Below are 22,219 nucleotides of genomic sequence, written 5' to 3' on the forward strand. Positions count from 1 at the left end.
TTTCTAATCCTATCTCAGCGCCCGATGGTCAGATTTACTTTAAGAGCGGGGGGGGGGCGTAATTCATAATTATAGCATCTGGTGTCTTGCAATAATTACTTTATTGTATGTTGTTAATTGGTGACCTCCTGTCTGTTATATACCCAAAAGATATTGATTGTAGTGGCCCAAACAGCAGACTAAAAGAAAAACTTGCGTGAGACGCACACACAAATTGTCATGTCTAATGCTCTGTGGGTGCCCGGGTGGCATTCGCATCGTGGGCTCAGATTGGAAGGAATGGACTATTAGTCACGCCCACTCAGCGCGGCTATTAACAATGGACACATACCCTAAGTTTTGGCCAATGTCTTTCTTTAATAGCACACTTCGTGGAGTCTCATGTTGGCCGAAACTGCATATGTTTTTTGATTTGTCGAGGAGCGGTATTGACTGGCACCTAAATGCCTATTACTATGGATTATGCATGCTTTATTTTTTGAGGGAGAGACGTATGCATTTCGAAATCAAGCTATAGACTTTAAATCGCAAAGCTCAAAGAGAAATTCCAAGTTAATGAAATCTCTCGAAAATGCTCTATAATTTATGTTGGTTTACAAAATACTTTTGAGTTCCCTGCAACCTCCCCACCCTATTGGGGAATTGGGGGTGCGGCAGTTATGGACCTGGCAAGAATGCAAATAATTGGGTGCGATAAACCGTCCTCTATAAAATGGGCAACGGGTACATTATGACGTAACAAGGAAACGTCCCATCTTTTTTAAAGACAGTTGTTATATCATTGGGCCTTTCCTGCGCAATCCATGTATTGTCTTGCAATATAACTACTACGATGCAAAATAAATGTAATCGTGAGTAATCGTGATTACTTTTCCAATGTAATCGTAATCGTAATCGACTACTTCCCGATTTTGCTGTAATCGTAATCGTAATCGTAATCGCGTGATTCAGAAGTAATCGTAATCGCAATCGATTACATTCATGAAGTAATCACCCCATGTCTGATTCGGATTGGGACTTTTGGTAAAACATTTCAGTAAGACCTTGATTAGACGATGAGCGATACCCCGGTGACTTGTTTTGCTCATGAACTGTCGCGCAGCGGTAATTTTAATATTAAATCGGACACGCGTAACAGAATCGCGTTTTATATATATATCACGATTTCTTCCCTTCTAATCTTGCTGGATCGGTGCGGTTCATTACGTCGAATGGCCTTTGTCACACCTGTAGAGTAGCATGCGACCAACTAGCATTAGAGATATTCTATTCTGCGAAATATACAGGTCTCGAATGAGCCCTGTTTCTCCGGGTACCGTTCCGCTTATTTAATCGACTGATCTACGGGACACATGCCATTTCGGACCAAATTCATAAAAATGCCTATACTGACATATGCAGAATATTGCTTTTTGGGCCGAAAGTGCAGGAGCCACGTACAGGCCCGGAAAAACATATTTGAGTATCAGGACTCAATTCTCAATACAACATGAAAATACAGCATATCTCAACGCGGCAGAAAACGTTTTGTACAAAGAACGGATCTCAAAGATGTATCTCGGTGACAACAGGAAAATTCCTGGTAACTTCAATAAATCTACAGATTGGGGATTTCATTCACGTATTCCAATTACAGATTAAAAGTACAAAAAACTCAACGTTTCGGTGAGCGGGTTATCTACTTCCTCATCGATGGATCGAATTATTCAAGTTGTAGCCTACTAGGCTGGTTTGCCTCGGCTTGATTTTAACATTTCACCGGCCATATAACTCGTAAGCCGACTCCAGTAGAGTAATTGTGATTTGATGCGTCAAATTTGTGATGCACCTTAGTGTACCAACAAGTACTGGTGTCCCTATGAATATTGGGGCGCGGCATTGGCTGCAACGTGCACACTTTTTGGGCAAGCACTGATATAAACCGTGGTGCTGTCCGTTACACGCAGCTGAAAATGCAGAATAGTCGGTTCACTCATCCTTGCGCGCATGTCCAGTACTGCGTAAATTTATCAATAGCTTAAACAACTGAGATCTGTTGAATTGCGATAAATTTAGCTGTTTTATTATATCGGATATAAAAAAAACTAACGGGACACTATGCGTGACGATCACGCAGTTTGCATGTGCCCCGGGCCTAGGTTTGAGAGCTCATTCGGAGTCTCATGTCACACGTCACACGAATATCACACACGAGATAAGCATTATCATTAAGAGCATGCGCATGCATGTAGAGCAACTGACCGCAATCAGCACACAGACATAGAGATATTCACTGCCTTATATACCGTCGGTAAATATTATACTACTATTTACGGTGAGTGGAAATATTGGAATATAAGGTATGTCAGATGAGTCTACGCTACGCAATATAATTACGATAATTTAACAGCTTATCTATCTTATTTTTATCTCCAAACCTTTCGTATTTTGTCCAGAATACCAACTATACGGACGACATCAAAGCAATTCCCCAATAAAATTATGATTATGATTATTTAGCATAGCTGCTAGTCACACTTGACATTCTATACTGTGATTCCTATGCACGATGTCTTTGCGCGCTGTAACGGCTCATATCATGAATGTAGAAAAGGCTATTCGGATTGGGACTTTTGGTAAACCATTTCAGTAAGACCTTGATTAGACGATGAGCGATACCCCGGTGACTTGTTTTGCTCATGAACTGTCGCGCAGCGGTAATTTTAATATTAAATCTGACACGCGTAACAGAATCGCGTTTTATATATATATCACGATTTCTTCCCTTCTAATCTTGCTGGATCGGTGCGGTTCATTACGTCGAATGGCCTTTGTCACATCTGTAGAGTAGCATGCGACCAACTAGCATTAGAGATATTCTATTCTGCGAAATATACAGGTCTCGAATGAGCCCTGTTTCTCCGGGCACCGTTCCGCTTATTTAATCGACTGATCCACGGGACACATGCACTTTCGGACCAAATTCATAAAAATGCCTATACTGACATATGCAGAATATTGCTTTTTGGGCGGAAAGTGCAGGAGCCACGTACAGGCCCGGAAAAACATATTTGAGTATCAGGACTCAATTCTCAATACAACATGAAAATACAGCATATCTCAACGCGGCAGAAAACGTTTTGTACAAAGAACGGATCTCAAAGATGTATCTCGGTGACAACAGGAAAATTCCTGGTAACTTCAATAAATCTACAGATTGGGGATTTCATTCACGTATTCCAATTACAGCTGAAAAGTACAAAAAACTCAACGTTTCGGTGAGCGGGTTATCTACTTCCTCATCGATGGATCGAATTATTCAAGTTGTAGCCTACTAGGCTGGTTTGCCTCGGCTTGATTTTAACATTTCACCGGCCATATAACTCGTAAGCCGACTCCAGTAGAGTAATTGTGATTTGATGCGTCAAATTTGTGATGCACCTTAGTGTAGCCTACCAACAAGTACTGGTGTCCCTATGAATATTCGGGCGCGGCATTGGCTGCAACGTGCACACTTTTTGGGCAAGCACTGATATAAACCGTGGTGCTGTCCGTTACACGCAGCTGAAAATGCAGAATAGTCGGTTCACTCATCCTTGCGCGCATGTCCAGTACTGCGTAAATTTATCAATAGCTTAAACAACTGAGATCTGTTGAATTGCGATAAATTTAGCTGTTTTATTATATCGGATATAAAAAAAAACTAACGGGACACTATGCGTGACGATCACGCAGTTTGCATGTGCCCCGGGCCTAGGTTTGAGAGCTCATTCGGAGTCTCATGTCACACGTCACACGAATATCACACACGAGATAAGCATTATCATCAAGAGCATGCGCATGCATGTAGAGCAACTGACCGCAATCAGCACACAGACATAGAGATATTCACTGCCTTATATACCGTCGGTAAATATTATACTACTATTTACGGTGAGTGGAAATATTGGAATATAAGGTATGTCAGATGAAACTACGCTACGCAATATAATTACGATAATTTAACAGCTTATCTATCTTATTTTTATCTCCGAACCTTTCGTATTTTGTCCAGAATACCAACTATACGGACGACATCAAAGCAATTCCCCAATAAAATTATGATTATGATTATTTAGCATAGCTGCTAGTCACACTTGACATTCTATACTGTGATTCCTATGCACGATGTCTTTGCGCGCTGTAACGGCTCATATAATGAATGTAGAAAAGGCTATTCGGATTGGGAATTTTGGTAAAACATTTCAGTAAGACCTTGATTAGACGATGAGCGATACCCCGGTGACTTGTTTTGCTCATGAACTGTCGCGCAGCGGTAATTTTAATATTAAATCGGACACGCGTAACAGAATCGCGTTTTATATATATATCACGATTTCTTCCCTTCTAATCTTGCTGGATCGGTGCGGTTCATTACGTCGAATGGCCTTTGTCACACCTGTAGAGTAGCATGCGACCAACTAGCATTAGAGATATTCTATTCTGCGAAATATACAGGTCTCGAATGAGCCCTGTTTCTCCGGGTACCGTTCCGCTTATTTAATCGACTGATCTACGGGACACATGCCATTTCGGACCAAATTCATAAAAATGCCTATACTGACATATGCAGAATATTGCTTTTTGGGCCGAAAGTGCAGGAGCCACGTACAGGCCCGGAAAAACATATTTGAGTATCAGGACTCAATTCTCAATACAACATGAAAATACAGCATATCTCAACGCGGCAGAAAACGTTTTGTACAAAGAACGGATCTCAAAGATGTATCTCGGTGACAACAGGAAAATTCCTGGTAACTTCAATAAATCTACAGATTGGGGATTTCATTCACGTATTCCAATTACAGCTGAAAAGTACAAAAAACTCAACGTTTCGGTGAGCGGGTTATCTACTTCCTCATCGATGGATCGAATTATTCAAGTTGTAGCCTACTAGGCTGGTTTGCCTCGGCTTGATTTTAACATTTCACCGGCCATATAACTCGTAAGCCGACTCCAGTAGAGTAATTGTGATTTGATGCGTCAAATTTGTGATGCACCTTAGTGTAGCCTACCAACAAGTACTGGTGTCCCTATGAATATTCGGGCGCGGCATTGGCTGCAACGTGCACACTTTTTGGGCAAGCACTGATATAAACCGTGGTGCTGTCCGTTACACGCAGCTGAAAATGCAGAATAGTCGGTTCACTCATCCTTGCGCGCATGTCCAGTACTGCGTAAATTTATCAATAGCTTAAACAACTGAGATCTGTTGAATTGCGATAAATTTAGCTGTTTTATTATATCGGATATAAAAAAACTAACGGGACACTATGCGTGACGATCACGCAGTTTGCATTTGCCCCGGGCCTAGGTTTGAGAGCTCATTCGGAGTCTCATGTCACACGTCACACGAATATCACACACGAGATAAGCATTATCATCAAGAGCATGCGCATGCATGTAGAGCAACTGACCGCAATCAGCACACAGACATAGAGATATTCACTGCCTTATATACCGTCGGTAAATATTATACTACTATTTACGGTGAGTGGAAATATTGGAATATAAGGTATGTCAGATGAAACTACGCTACGCAATATAATTACGATAATTTAACAGCTTATCTATCTTATTTTTATCTCCAAACCTTTCGTATTTTGTCCAGAATACCAACTATACGGACGACATCAAAGCAATTCCCCAATAAAATTATGATTATGATTATTTAGCATAGCTGCTAGTCACACTTGACATTCTATACTGTGATTCCTATGCACGATGTCTTTGCGCGCTGTAACGGCTCATATAATGAATGTAGAAAAGGCTATTCGGATTGGGAATTTTGGTAAAACATTTCAGTAAGACCTTGATTAGACGATGAGCGATACCCCGGTGACTTGTTTTGCTCATGAACTGTCGCGCAGCGGTAATTTTAATATTAAATCGGACACGCGTAACAGAATCGCGTTTTATATATATATCACGATTTCTTCCCTTCTAATCTTGCTGGATCGGTGCGGTTCATTACGTCGAATGGCCTTTGTCACACCTGTAGAGTAGCATGCGACCAACTAGCATTAGAGATATTCTATTCTGCGAAATATACAGGTCTCGAATGAGCCCTGTTTCTCCGGGTACCGTTCCGCTTATTTAATCGACTGATCTACGGGACACATGCCATTTCGGACCAAATTCATAAAAATGCCTATACTGACATATGCAGAATATTGCTTTTTGGGCCGAAAGTGCAGGAGCCACGTACAGGCCCGGAAAAACATATTTGAGTATCAGGACTCAATTCTCAATACAACATGAAAATACAGCATATCTCAACGCGGCAGAAAACGTTTTGTACAAAGAACGGATCTCAAAGATGTATCTCGGTGACAACAGGAAAATTCCTGGTAACTTCAATAAATCTACAGATTGGGGATTTCATTCACGTATTCCAATTACAGCTGAAAAGTACAAAAAACTCAACGTTTCGGTGAGCGGGTTATCTACTTCCTCATCGATGGATCGAATTATTCAAGTTGTAGCCTACTAGGCTGGTTTGCCTCGGCTTGATTTTAACATTTCACCGGCCATATAACTCGTAAGCCGACTCCAGTAGAGTAATTGTGATTTGATGCGTCAAATTTGTGATGCACCTTAGTGTATCAACAAGTACTGGTGTCCCTATGAATATTCGGGCGCGGCAATGGCTGCAACGTTTGGGCAAGCACTGATATAAACCTTGGTGCTGTCCATTACACGCAGCGGAAAATGCTGAATAGTCGGTTCACTCATCCTTGCGCGCATGTCCAGTACTGCGTAAATTTATCAATAGCTTAAACAACTGAGATCTGTTGAATTGCGATAAATTTAGCTGTTTTATTATATCGGATATAAAAAAACTAACGGGACACTATGCGTGACGATCACGCAGTTTGCATTTGCCCCGGGCCTAGGTTTGAGAGCTCATTCGGAGTCTCATGTCACACGTCACACGAATATCACACACGAGATAAGCATTATCATCAAGAGCATGCGCATGCATGTAGAGCAACTGACCGCAATCAGCACACAGACATAGAGATATTCACTGCCTTATATACCGTCGGTAAATATTATACTACTATTTACGGTGAGTGGAAATATTGGAATATAAGGTATGTCAGATGAAACTACGCTACGCAATATAATTACGATAATTTAACAGCTTATCTATCTTATTTTTATCTCCAAACCTTTCGTATTTTGTCCAGAATACCAAATATACGGACGACATCAAAGCAATTCCCCAATAAAATTATGATTATGATTATTTAGCATAGCTGCTAGTCACACTTGACATTCTATACTGTGATTCCTATGCACGATGTCTTTGCGCGCTGTAACGGCTCATATCATGAATGTAGAAAAGGCTATTCGGATTGGGACTCTTGGTAAAACATTTCAGTAAGACCTTGATTAGACGATGAGCGATACCCCGGTGACTTGTTTTGCTCATGAACTGTCGCGCAGCGGTAATTTTAATATTAAATCTGACACGCGTAACAGAATCGCGTTATATATATATATCACGATTTCTTCCCTTCTAATCTTGCTGGATCGGTGCGGTTCATTACGTCGAATGGCCTTTGTCACATCTGTAGAGTAGCATGCGACCAACTAGCATTAGAGAGAGAGAGAGAGAGAGAGAGATGGTATTCTTTTTCGTCTGCACCATCGAGATGCTTTGACGAGGGAGATTCGATACGGCCTTTATAGTAAGGTCATCTAGTCTGCACCCCCGGTTTTTCTCCTCCATGCTATCCGTGATTGCTGAGCGCCTAGCAGGATAGCTACGGATACCAGTTTTCGAGTCTTTGGTCTGACCCGGCCGGGGATCGAACCCACGACCTACCGATCGAGAAGCCGGACGCGCAACCATTACACTATCTCGCTCAGAGATATTCTATTCTGCGAAATATACAGGTCTCGAATGAGCCCTGTTTCTCCGGGTACCGTTCCGCTTATTTAATCGACTGATCTACGGGACACATGCACATTCGGACCAAATTCATAAAAATGCCTATACTGACATATGCAGAATATTGCTTTTTGGGCCGAAAGTGCAGGAGCCACGTACAGGCCCGGAAAAAACATATTTGAGTATCAGGACTCAATTCTCAATACAACATGAAAATACAGCATATCTCAACGCGGCAGAAAACGTTTTGTACAAAGAACGGATCTCAAAGATGTATCTCGGTGACAACAGGAAAATTCCTGGGGTAACTTCAATAAATCTACAGATTGGGGATTTCATTCACGTATTCCAATTACAGCTGAAAAGTACAAAAAACTCAACGTTTCGGTGAGCGGGTTATCTACTTCCTCATCGATGGATCGAATTATTCAAGTTGTAGCCTACTAGGCTGGTTTGCCTCGGCTTGATTTTAACATTTCACCGGCCATATAACTCGTAAGCCGACTCCAGTAGAGTAATTGTGATTTGATGCGTCAAATTTGTGATGCACCTTAGTGTACCAACAAGTACTGGTGTCCCTATGAATATTCGGGCGCGGCATTGGCTGCAACGTGCGCACTTTTTGGGCAAGCACTGATATAAACCGTGGTGCTGTCCGTTACACGCAGCTGAAAATGCAGAATAGTCGGTTCACTCATCCTTGCGCGCATGTCCAGTACTGCGTAAATTTATCAATAGCTTAAACAACTGAGATCTGTTGAATTGCGATAAATTTAGCTGTTTTATTATATCGGATATAAAAAAAAAACTAACGGGACACTATGCGTGACGATCACGCAGTTTGCATGTGCCCCAGGCCTAGGTTTGAGAGCTCATTCGGAGTCTCATGTCACACGTCACACGAATATCACACACGAGATAAGCATTATCATTAAGAGCATGCGCATGCATGTAGAGCAACTGACCGCAATCAGCACACAGTCATGGAGATATTCACTGCCTTATATACCGTCGGTAAATATTATACTACTATTTACGGTGAGTGGAAATATTGGAATATAAGGTATGTCAGATGAAACTACGCTACGCAATATAATTACGATAATTTAACAGCTTATCTATCTTATTTTTATCTCCAAACCTTTCGTATTTTGTCCAGAATACCAACTATACGGACGACATCAAAGCAATTCCCCAATAAAATTATGATCATGAATAATTGGCATAGCTGCTAGTCACACTTGACATTCTATACTGTGATTCCTATGCACGATGTCTTTGCGCGCTGTAACGGCTCATATCATGAAGGTAGAATAGGCTATTCGGATTGGGACTTTTGGTAAAACATTTCAGTAAGACCTTGATTAGACGATGAGCGATACTCCGGTGACTTCTTTTGCTCATGAACTGTCGCGCAGCGGTAATTCTAATATTAAATCTGACACGCGTAACAAAATCACGTTTATATATATATCACGATTTCTTCCGTTCTATTCTTGCTGGATCGGTGCGGTTCATTTCGTCGAATGGCCTTTGTCACATCTGTAGAGTAGCATGCGACCAACTGGCATAAGAGATATTCTATTCTGCGGAATATACATGTCTCGAATGAGCCCTGTTTCTCCGCGTACCGTTCCGCCTATTTAATCGACTGATCTACGGGACACATGCACTTTCGGACCAATTTCATAAAAATGCCTATACTGAAATATGCAGAATATTGCTTTTTGTGCCGAAAGTGCATGAGCCACGTACAGGCCCGGAAAAACATATTTGAGTATCAGGACTCAATTCTCAATACAACATGAAAATACAGCATATCTCAACGCGGCAGAAAACGTTTTGTACAAAGATCGGATCTTAAAGATGTATCTCGCTGACAACAGGAAAATTCCTGGTAACTTCAATAAATCTACAGATTGGGGATTTCATTCACGTATTCCAATTACAGCTGAAAAGTACAAAAACTTCAACGTTTCGGTGAGCGGGTTATCTACTTCCTCATCGTTGGATCGAATTATTCAAGTTGTAGCCTACTAGGCTGGTTTGCCTCGGCTTGATTTTAACATTTCACCGGCCATATAACTCGTAAGCCGACTCCAGTAAAGTAATTGATGATTTGATGCGCCAAATTTGTGATGCACCTTAGTGTACCAACAAGTACTGGTGTCCCTATAAATATTCCTGCGCGGCATTGGCTGCAACGTGCACACTTTTTGGGCAAGCACTGATATAAACCGTGGAGCTGTCCGTTACACGCAGCTGAAAATGCAGAATAGTCGGTTCACTCATCCTTGCGCGCATGTCTTGTACTGCGTAAATTTATCAATAGCTTAAACAACTGTGATCTGTTGAATTGCGATAAATTTAGCTGTTTTATTATATCGGATATAAAAAACTAATGGGACACTATGCGTGACGATCACGCAGTTTGCATGTGCCCCGGGCCTAGGTTTGAGAGCTCATTCGGAGTCTCATGTCACACGTCACACACGATATTAGCATTATCATTAAGAGCATGCGCATTAGGGCGGTTCAAAAATAACATTTTTTCCTTAATCTTGCGGGCTAAATGATTAAATCGTCAGGTTACCTTACAAAACGACCCACACCAAATTTGAATTCATTCCAACCAATATTCGCGGTTTACGTAGAAATTGAAAATTTTGAATTTGCCCAGAAACGCAAAAAAATTTTTTTTTCAAATTTTTCTGCTAACCCCATGAAATTGTTGGGCTGTCTTCAAAGACTATGCAAAACAAATTTTACTCCATTCCAAGCCGTAGAAGCGGAGTTATTCCAGTTTTTCGATGAAAATTCTTGGATTATCCACCAATCAAGGATAATCCCAGAATTATCAAAGAAAAACTGATATAACTCCACTTCTACTGCTTAGAATTGAGTCAAATCATAAACGGTCAAACGTAACAAATAGGTTGACAATTGACATGGTGTTATGGTCAACGTAGCGCAATATCCTAACTGAAGTAAGACTGGTTGGGCATTGCATGGTTCTTATATCAAGAAGCGAAAAATTGTGATGTAGACAGCATTGTCACAATGAAGCAGCACGGTGTGTCACCAGCAGTGTACGCACAACTTCAGTGTTGTCAACCAACAACTGCATGCTGCTGTTGAACGTTCTTTCTCCATTCTTGGCAAGCTACTTAGTAAGGACAGACACTTTCTACCCCAGAATGTAGAAAAGTATATTTCGTTGCACTACAACAAGTTTTAATTACTTCTACCATAATACGTGGTGTGAGTACTGGAATTCTTCATAGCGCCAGATATCGTTAAAATGATGTTTTATCATGTAAACATTTGTCAGTTTCCAAGTCAAAAACGCCTTTTCAGACCAAACTACTTCGTAAGGACATACTCTCCCATCCAGAAATGATTATAAGTAGTACAGTTTTAACATCATGCGCAAAACACCTACTTTGCATACGTGAGGTCAAAATTTGCTCAAATTTAAGTTTTTTAGGTCAAAATCCTCCATTTTTTGAGTAAAAAATCGCCATAGCTATTACACCCACATAGGTCAAATACGTGATTATGGCGTCATAAATGGTGGAAACATTTTTGACCGCCTACGGCGCGCGTAACTTATGTAGGTGGTACGCGAGCACTGCATAAAACCTCGAAGTGGTACGTGGGTGGAAAAAGGTTGGGAAACACTGTCATACAGGGTCCAATTAGTATAGTTTCAATTCGAGCAGTTAGTATTGTGCCATTACATGACGATAGGAATTGCGAGCATGTGTCCGAATTAACCTGAGCATTTTGTCCGTACAAAGCGGTCATCCGATTTATTCGATCTCCAAGCGGAGTCGACTGTATATTAGAAATTGAAACCACTCGCGATTTTTAACCATTGGTTAGGTTTTGAGGGTTGTGATGCAAGCGTGTCAGCACCCTTTTCGAATTTTCATATGTGGTCTTGTGATATGTGTGAATGCCGGAGATTTTGCACGCATGACGAATCGACTATTGAGATTAGATATTGCTGAAGCAGTCGGTTTTGTCTCGGGTGAATTCGCTCTCTTACATAGTTGACGATCCGTTTTTATCGCTTTTTGTTGGTATGGACTGCATACTATTTTGAGACTTACGTTTGACAAGAAACCTAAAAAACCAAAACGTTCATTATGGTTAATTCGAGTCCACAAGTAATAATTATTCGTGATGCCGAAATTGCCTAAAACGAAATCTGAAAATTCCCAGAAATAATATATTTGGACAATTTTGGCCTCTTGCCGCAAATAACTGTGCCTTGTCACGTCGAAGGCGATATTACGACTATAGATCTCTTAATGTATCATGTGTATCAATAGTAATTGGTCTGCTGAACGTTCCTCGCTTTATTTACCGGTCTTGTTGGGTCTTCAACGATTTTGAGAAACATATTGTGATGTATAAAAAAAATCAATCAATTTGGTAATTTCAAGATTGGGTATACTTACATCCTGAAACTTATACGACTGCACGTAGGGTTGCATTTAAAACATAGCCCTTCTAGTTTTATTAAATGTTATACTGCAATGGATGTGGTATTGAAAGATAAATCAATTTCAAACAAATATATGTAAAAGATGACCCTTGTTTAACACATTGTTTCCGCCATGACGTCACAGAGCCTTTAACTGTGAAAGCACAGTGGATCGAAATTACTATACGACTCCTTGGGAATTACAATAGAAATACAGAACCAGTAGAGATCCTTTGACGGACTAGTTTTCCTACCCCTGTGTTTTAAACAGACCAAAGAATGCTTTTGGCCTGGATTACATCGTTATTCATGGTGGTGATCATCATCAGAACATCCATTGACTTCCTGTGATAAATAGCTATACCGTATGTAACTGCTGAATCGACGATGTTTTCGAGGTTTCTGGTCCTTCCATATTGTATACGCAGCACCGTAACTGCCGCACCCCAAACCCCCCAATTGGGGGGGCCCGAGCTCGAAGGGGGCCCAAAATTATTTCGTGAATTAGCATAAATCATAGAGTATTTTTTATAAATTTATGCAATTGTTTAAAATTTTTTTCGCGCTTCGCGCGAATTCAAGATGCCATTTATCTTTATTATTGGGTATTGGGCCATTACAGCGCCACGACCCATCAAGACATATGCACTCAAGTTTTAAGCCATATAACATGAGACTCCAAGAAGTGTGCCAGAACGATCGGCAGCGAGAAAACCTTTGCCGAAAAGGACTATGTCGTTATGCTGACTGAAGACTTCGTTATATATACAAAATACATATAGGTTTAATTGTCCATAGGCGCCTAAATGACTGGCGCCGAATGTTCCCGTCTTGGCAATCTGAACCTCACAAGACAAATACCATCCCGCAGGGAAAAATTTTACGCCAGTGAAGAAATACCAATTTGAAATCGTGTGCGTCTTTCAGTTTAGTACGTTCATGCGATTCTATATTTTTTGATTTAGCAGACTGGAAGTCACGAAATAACATCATGTAACGAAGTCATATCAACGGGTCCGCCCGCCCGAAGATGTTTAATTATTAGTTACGGGCCCTCCCGTCTTCAAGAAACTTCACTCAACTCTACCAGTAAATCTAATTACGTGAGTAGAGAGGACAATAAAGTGATAGCAATATATATGCAATTGCCGATCTGATTGACCGATTTTATCATAAATTACCGAAAATGTTCGCGCCTCGCGCAGGCTCGCTATACAGTACAGCTCATTGCGTGACAAACGCGAACAACGTGATTGGGGGGGGGTCGTTTTATCATCCTATGGGAGCCCAAGACCCAAGTTTTTGGGTTCCCTGACGAGGTGCTGTTTCGTTCCTTCGGGTATACGCCCGAAGATTTTTAATTATTGTTGAGTGGTCCTACCTTTTCGAACACACGTCACTCAGCTCTACCGGCAAATCTGATTACGTGAGCAGAGAGAAGATAAAAATTGATAACAATATATATGCAATTTCCGATCATACTGACCGATTCAATCATGAATTCCAGAAATTTTTCGCGCTTCGCGCGCTTATAGGCTACCAAAAGCTGACCCACTAAAGACCCCCCAATGTAGATGATAAGTATCCACAAACAGGGTAAAGCCTGAGGGGGGTCTGGGGGCCAAGCCCCCCAGAAGTTAGGTTTATCATCCTATGGGGGGCCCAAGACCAACGTTTTGGGGGGGGGGCCTGACGAAGTGCTGTTACGGCCCTGTGTATACGTTAACTGTATCTCGGGCAAGTCGTCCGAATGTATCATTTATACATTTTCCGAAAGTATTTATATAATTTCGACATGATTTATACAACTCAATTATTTTTAAATGTCTCTTCTTTATAATACCGATTCAATCCTTACTGTGCGGTATGGAGAGATGTTACTGTTGTTAATGAAACAATATATTAGATTCTTACACTACAAATATGGGTAAGTGAACGTTTTATTATGCGGGTAATGATGTCCCTAAAACTTTGCTTCCCCGGCCTGAGCGGATCAAAATGTCGTTACCGCTAGTTACTATTGATTTGTAGCGAACGTAATAAAAACATTTTCTTCAGTCGTGTAAAGGCTTTATAACCGAAAGTTGGCATGGTTTTCTTCTCTATAAACAGAATGCAGTTGCGAGTCTTATGACTTGTACATGCTTGGACTCATCGGATCAAAAGAGCGTGACGAGGGTTATGAAACGAATGATTTCCAACGCTGTGACTTCGCCGATAAACGATGGTCCCAGATGGAGGACTTGCTTCACAAGAGAACAAGGTGGCAGCCATTGTTTCGAGTACGTAGTTGCGTGAATGTTAAAAAATTCTTGTTTACAGAACTGGCTTTGCGGTCGCTACTTTCAAAAGCAAAATCTGGATTTTGGGGAGTTGCGCACCGAAAAGTGGAAGCGACGAGCTGGAATGCTTCACCGGAGTGTTTTCGTTCGATCTCAGTTCGAAGATATGGAACAAAGAAAAGTCCATGAAAAGCCCCCGAACGGATTTCTGCGCTGCTATCGTGGGTGACAGTTTGTACGCGATTGGCGGTAATTCCCGCCCCACGATTAGAGGGAGAAGATCTTCTCCAGGAAGTGAGTCTTGTTGCATTAGTGTTGGGGACGATGACGCAGTCCGTAGATTGCATTGTTGGGCGAGTAGCCAAATGGCAGATGTCATCAGTTACTAAGTACTTCTAGGATTCGGAGTATCCGGGTGTTTTTTTCTACTCAGCACTTAATCCAGCAAATCTAATTTTTCGTTACTTCTACTTCTATTTGCCATATTTTGTCATGAAGACTACATACGTTGGTGGCGATATAATGTGATTAACCATGTGGTTCCCAACCTGGATGAGAGCGCCCCCATTGTATTGTTTTGAGAAGCAGTGGGCGAAAACAATCAAGGGGCGATTTAGGTGTAAAAACGTATGTAGGAGGCGAAAATGTTGAGGGTTCAGTCAGATATATTTGATTCCCCTTCCTCTGTCTCGCATCCAACCCCTACAACATCCAAATCGCCACTGGGGACGATATGGAGCCCAGGTCAATAACTAATGATCTAGCTAGACTAAAGCATGTGATGATGAGAAAGAAGTGATATAATCCTGCGAAGTTCTAAGTTGATGGAAGAACCATGTTGACGATTTGTTGTTGCAAACCTGAGATGCCTGCGATCCATTATGCAGACTGTCGCGTCGGCTCATATATTATTAAATGTTTCTCTGATCAATCGCATGTAAAAATAAAACATGCCAATCCCCTGAGTAGGCAAATATATTAGCCTGCGAGCATGGTCAAGTAAAACAGATTCCATTATGTTTTAGTAAAAATGATGGTGTATGTGACATGAAAATAGGCTCGGCCATTTTGCAACTCGTACCTCGCTCACCATATGTCGCTTTGACACCGTGTCTATTCACCTAGCCATGGGGTTAAATATTGAGATTGTAAAACACTTCCGTTGTCCGGTAGGGAAAAAACATTTATTGCAAGCTGGAATCATATCAGTTCGTAGTGTCGGTTGTTACACTGCTTTAAATTTCAGTGAAAAGTGCTGTCGAGAAATTTAAAGAAGGACGACGGCACACGTGTCCATCAATGTTGAATCCCAGGTTTTCCTTCGCAAGTTGTGTGGTTGGGGAGCGGATCTTTGTCGTGGGAGGCGTCGCATATGTAGCCGTTACTTCTGGAGTTACGGGAAGAGCGGAGTATTATAGCACATCGGAAGATCAGTGGACATCGGTGAGGAGCATGCCGACTCCGCGTCAATTGTTTGGAATGGCGATGGTAAATAGCAGGATATACGCCGTTGGTGGAGATGACGCTGGTACCGTGATATGGAATGATGCGACGTTTGTACAAAATGAATGGTCAAGTTCCACAGCAAGACTGCCAATTGAATTTTCGTCGTATGACGTCTTTGCTCATGGTGGAAATATTTATGTTCTGGGTGCTACAGGTGATGCTGCAGCATTTCTAAAGCTCCGGCTTGTAGATCACGCGTGGGAGCATTTGGATGATCTGCCCTCGAGTCCTTGGCGGAGCAACGCGATGCGAGTTGCTCTGATCAAAAATCAACCGTGCGAGAATGAGAGGCGTCTAAGCTCTACACAATCAACGGACTAACATTTTCAAACGGATTGGACATGCTTTTTGATCGATGTCTTCAAACACTCTCTGTTCGCTGATTTTGCATTCGTCGAATAGCCGTCAAGATCTGCATCGTTATTTCCTCGACCTATTTCGAATATGTGATCACGTGATTGTGAATTGTGGTATTTATTCATTCCATTGTACGAACTCGTATAGTGCTCACAAAACGCAGTTAGAAATAATGCAGATATGTAGCCTGCCATTAATATTATTATTGTAGGATATGAGATACATAGCGCGGCAGTGTAAAAGGAAAAGGCTTCCACCTGTCCTGGCATCGGACCCTAGGCTAAGGTGGACAGGAGCGGGCAACGTACGGCCGGATAGGTCCGCGACAATAATTTGGGCGGCCCAACTTTTATGCGTCACAGAATGAATCCAAGTTTGCCAAACTGAGAAAGAGGGTCCTGAAACCACTTGTCCTGTTTGGGTCCATATCATTTGCAAGAAGACATTTTCGACTATGAACATTACCAAGGCAAGGCCGCGTTCCAAAATAGCTGGTGCTCAGTGCTCACGTGCAGTATTTACTGAGGGTTTCTACATCCGACATGCAGCCAGAGTTTAAAGAACTTGCTGGCAACATTGATCGACGACAGACGTCTGATAGTCCGAAACAGCTTTTGAAGTACATTAGGTTAATAAATTCATTAAATACTGTTTTGGGTCTCTACGCTTTACACTCAAAGTTTTCATTAAATACGATATATTCCTCAGGAAATATATCAATGTGACTGAACAGGTCGTGCACTTTTATGCTCATGATTGTTCCAAGTTTTCCATATGCAGATACGAATTTTCGGACGAACTGTTTGTAGTTGGATCCTTTGTGATCATCTAAAGCAGGCTTTCTCAACCTGGGGGGCGCGCCCCCCTTGGTGGCGGGGGGGAGCGTGAAACATCTGAAGGGGGCGCGAATATACGGTCACCTGAAAAAAATTTTCGCGGTTCGCGCGATTTACCTCCAATACACGCATGTTTCTCTCTATATAGACCCAATTTCGTATTTTTCTTCTCTCATCAACATTCATAACCGACCATACCACCAAACAATTTGTTAGGGTTGCTAGCATCCCAGTTGGATTTTGTGATATGACGATAAGGGGGGCGCGAAATTTTTCATTATCCAAAAGGGGGACGGGTCTAAAAAATGGTTGAGAACCACTGATCTAAAGAGTCTCATTTACTAAATCTTAAGAGAAATTCCATGCAGTGAACTCTGCCTAATATGAAATTGAAATCTTTCATCGGTATTCGAATCTGAAATCTATCACAGATGCCAGATTTAAGCTTCTCGTTATGGTAGGGTTACTAGGTATACCCCCTTTGTTGACTCTGCGAAAAATTATCCATTTCTAAATCAAATGAAATGAGACGCATATGAGTATTGTAGTTAAGCAATTCAAGGGCAAATTTTATACCTTTATACTCCTCTCTAAACTTGGTAGAATGACCAATTGATACAGGAGAATATGTATTTCCGTTGTGCAAAAGTACAATTTTTAGGCTTGACAGACTGCTTTTTGACAAACAAATATTTCGCATCAGGTCATGTTAATATTGATAGAATGACCGAGAACGACATGAGAGTTTTTCATAGTCAATTATCTATTTATGCGCAGTACAAAATTAGAAAAAAACTACGATTTTCTTCCTATCAAGTTAAATATTCAAGCGTAAATACGGTAATTTGGGTCTTTTCTGGGGCATAAATATCTTCTGAAGAAGAGCTAATCTTGCAAAACTAATGTGATATTCGTAATCAGTAACCTCAAAAACCACTGAAACGGCTCTCAGATGTTCTGCCGATTTTTTTTCTTCATTTTGTTGACCAGTGATATTGGTCGCTACCGAAATAGACATATCGCTGTACGTACGGTTTGCACCATTTATTTTAGTCGAGCAATTACTCTATGGTTACTTTGGTCGTTTGCAATGATGAAAAATCACATCCTCCACCTGGGACGGTTTCGCTGTCATCCTTCTGAAAGCTATGACGTAACAAAGCGACTCACGTGGACTGGATCCTTGAGACATCCCGCGATGACGGCCAACATCTCGTCGTCGATTTCTCAAGTCCTCGACTCCTCGCAACGAGCGTCCCAACGGCGTGAGCTTCGTCGCGACTCAATCGCATGCCAGCTACGCTGATGTCGTCAACATGTTTCATGAGATCGTCGTCGTCTGATTCGTAGATCGTTGTGTTAAGCTCCATGAGATCGCCGATCGTGTGATTCTTCTCGAGCTGCGAGCGAATCGACCGAGCGAAAACTCGCTGTTTTTCCTTTTGATCCGGGACTGTGGCGAAACAAGTAATGCCGTTGTCATTGTTTGATATATCGACATGGACAATGAACATTCATTATCAAGGGAAACCGGGAACCGCAGAACAGACTCTGGTCAAATTGCCTCCGTAAATGGTGAGACTCTGCTCTGCTCCTTAGTTTTGACAGGGCTAAACCTAAACCGCGAACCAGGACTGACTCCTACTTCGTGTCGCATCCGGCGTCTTCCCGCGTGTCCGTGTTCGCTGAGGGCCGCAAGAAGGAAATCCGCACGGAGCCGGGAGCTGAGATGAGCTTCAAACAGTTCGTGGATAATTACAACACGACCGACATGTACATGGTCAACGGATTGCCGAAACATCTCAGGTTGGTCGCGGAGATGAGTGTTGGTGAAGAAGCTAATTGCTCTTCATCTGTCTGCGCAGAGGCAGCGTCATCATACCTCCCATACTGCAGTGCCACCGAAGAATAGCACCCGACTTTAAATGACGCATGTCTCGTGCAGGTCTGCTCTCGCCACGGACGACTGCGCTGACATCTACGTCGACGACGACAGAGGTGACCACGACCACGACAACAACCACAACGGCGGGGGCAATCTGTAATGAAACTTCAACAAAACAGGCGAGAAGGGATTCTGGTGGTGGCCCTACGACCTTCTCCTGCGGGAACCCGGGAAACCGCCACGACACGGACATTTTGAATTGGTGCATCCTAATCCTGGTTATAGAAAACGGAGTGTACCTAATTGCTGGAGCGTAGCCGAGGGGATCGAGTTTGCGAAACACTGTGTTAGATGGTGATCCGGTAACCTCGAGCCCTGATTAGTATTTAGCATTTTTTATGCGTTGCAGCCTTGTCCTAATGATGAAAAATGCGCTCGCCCCGGTATCAGTGTATCGTTAGGGCTGTTCAAAAATAGCTTTTTTTCCTGAATCTTGCTGGTTACGTGATTAAATCGTTAGGTTGCCTTAAAAAACGACGCACACCAAATTTTAATTCATTCCAACCAATAATCGCGGATTTCGTACAGTTTGAAAATTTTGAATTTACCCAAAGATGAAAAAGAAATTCTGTCTACCCAACGAAATTGTTGTGCTGTCTTCAAAGACGATGCAAAACAAATTTGACTCAATTCTAACCCGTAGCAGCGGAGTTATTTGAGTTTTTCAATGATAATTCTTGTATTATCCACCGATCAAGGATAATCCCCGAATTATAGAAGAAAAACTCAAATAGCTCCGCTACTACGGATTAGAATTGAGTCAAATTTGTTTTGCATCGTCTTTGAAGACAGCGCAACAATTTTATGGGGTTAACAGAAAAATTTGACAAAAAAATTTTTTTGCATCTTTAGATTAATTCAAAATTTTCAAACTGTACGAAATCCGCAATTATTGGTTGGAATGAATTAAAATTTGGTGTGCGTCGATTTTTAAGGCAACCTAACGATTTAATCACGTAACCAGCAAGATTTAGGAAAAAAAGTTTTTTTGAACAGTCCTAGTGTATCATACAAGCTGGTTTGATGTCGTAGTACGGTTTATCTGGCACTAGATTTGTCTGCTAATCTCCAAATGTCGCAGTAAAGTGGTGAAGGTTGTCGTTGCTCCAGATATATTGGAATCGCTTACGCGTATCAGACGAAACTAAAATAATATCCACTTTCGTGTGATGAGCACGATTTCAAATCCGCATTTAGACTGGGGGCTCATTATTTGTGGGTCTCATTTGATACGTAAAGCGCCGGCATATACGGCGCTGGTCATTTCGGACAGTGTACATATCAATGTCGAACCTTTTGGCCAACATGCGGTGGTCATTTCTTTTCAAGGTCACGTATAGTCGGATGGTCGCATTTTGCTCGAAACGTAACGTCGATGTCGTGTCTCTCATGGCGTGAAAATGTCCAGCGCCGAAATGTCGGTTCATATAATAAATAGTCGCACTCCCAGAGATTGCACAGTGCACACTCCTCTATTGAGACATCCAAGCCATACGATGTTAAGTTTCCGTTCTTTGGTAGTTGCTAATACGGTTTGACTCATTTCTGTACAATATGCATATTTGTGGGAGTTCCCATGCTATACTCAAGTAATGAGGTCTCAATAAATCGCGCCAGACGCGGACGAAAATTAATCTATTAAAATCTGCCTCAAAAGACTCTGTTTGATGTTGATTTACGAAATATCTTTTGGTCGCCTACGAGCTTTGTACATTTTACAGATTTCTCTTTCGCATTTTGCTGAAACATGCTTACAATATGTCGTTTGCGCCAAATCATTGCCATGAAAAATCATCACGCGTGCCACTAATGGCGCGTGTGCCGGGTTTGCCTACCCCTGTAATACTGTGTATAGTCTGTAGGAGGGGTCATCAACCAGAGGTCCGCGGAGCATTTTCAGGGGGTTCGTGAAACCTCTAAATTTATAAAACTTGTATTTTTACAATTAAGGACATCCTGTCATTGTTTCGTTTCATAATTGCCAAAACTTTACGATTCGCATCATTAAAATGGACTTCTGAGATGAAATAGCCGACTGTGCAAATTCATTTTAATTGTCAAATTGCCAATATCCTGCCAATATTCCTGTTTAGAGATGTTTTGCTGGGGTTTGAGGAAAAATGAAATGTTGGATATAGCAAGGGCATCAGTGATGAGCAACGGACGGACTCGGATAGTGTTAGGGGCGGATTTTGCACAATTTTGATATAGTAGGATCGGATTCGGATTCTATTGCTATTTTTGTTTCGGATATTTTGGAATAGTTCTAACTTCTGCTTCGGATAGTTTTGGATAGTTCTGACGAGACGTGATGTTTGATTTCTAGTCAAAAGAGATATCGTCCTCTTGACAACCAAACACGGACAGTAAACACGTTCTGGTAGAACTAGCACTAGTAGCACTGTAAAGTTGTTCAGTCGGAGGTCCAAGCAAATATACATCAGCTGACCTATCCTTAGCCTTTGTAAATAGTACTCTGCTCAGATCTACAATTAGTATTTTTCGGAATATAGTTATTCCTTTAGTATGTTTTCGGATTCTAGACTGCATTATTTGGATTCGCTTGTGTTTTGGTTACTGTTGCTCGGATTCGGACGGATGGTTCCTCTGAGAGTCGATCTGTCGAACGGATTCGGATCGAAGAAATCAATATCCGCCCATCTCTGAAGGTCATACAGGGTGACCTCGAAATGCTTGCAAAATATCTTGAATTTGGAAAATTTGCAAACAGTCGTTTGAAATTGAAATTTCTGTATTTTTTTTCCTAATCTGTCCCAATGAAGGAATTGGTAACTGACTATACGAAATCCATTTTCTCCTGTGATATAACCACTAAAACTGAGATGCTGGATAGAAATGGCTAGACGTGATATGTTCATTGAT

The 22,219-nt window shown here is 41.6% G+C and overlaps 1 protein-coding gene and 2 long non-coding RNA genes across 3 annotated transcripts in view; 2 read left to right on the top strand and 1 right to left on the bottom strand.

Annotated features, from left to right (window-relative positions):
- The window catches only part of LOC145448842 (uncharacterized), a 131,542-nt gene extending 119,081 nt beyond the window's left edge, over window positions 1-12,461 (bottom strand). The window contains exon 1 of the long non-coding RNA XR_013918035.1: window positions 12,291-12,461. This is a non-coding gene — a long non-coding RNA (uncharacterized LOC145448842). The remainder of the gene's footprint in view (window positions 1-12,290) is intronic.
- The window catches only part of LOC145448464 (uncharacterized), a 459,562-nt gene that overhangs the window by 310,249 nt on the left and 127,094 nt on the right, over window positions 1-22,219 (top strand). The window lies entirely within an intron of this gene.
- On the top strand, window positions 14,131-15,081 carry LOC145447704 (uncharacterized). Its single transcript, XM_080325954.1, has 2 exons — window positions 14,131-14,673; window positions 14,733-15,081. The coding sequence occupies exons 1-2, from the start codon at window positions 14,552-14,554 to the stop codon at window positions 15,079-15,081; spliced, it is 471 nt and encodes a 156-aa protein (XP_080182080.1). The 5' UTR covers window positions 14,131-14,551.

This window comes from Botryllus schlosseri, chromosome 10, assembly GCF_051294905.1.
Source record: "Botryllus schlosseri isolate E-star chromosome 10, Bs_hap1, whole genome shotgun sequence".
Taxonomy (NCBI): Eukaryota; Metazoa; Chordata; class Ascidiacea; order Stolidobranchia; family Styelidae; genus Botryllus; species Botryllus schlosseri.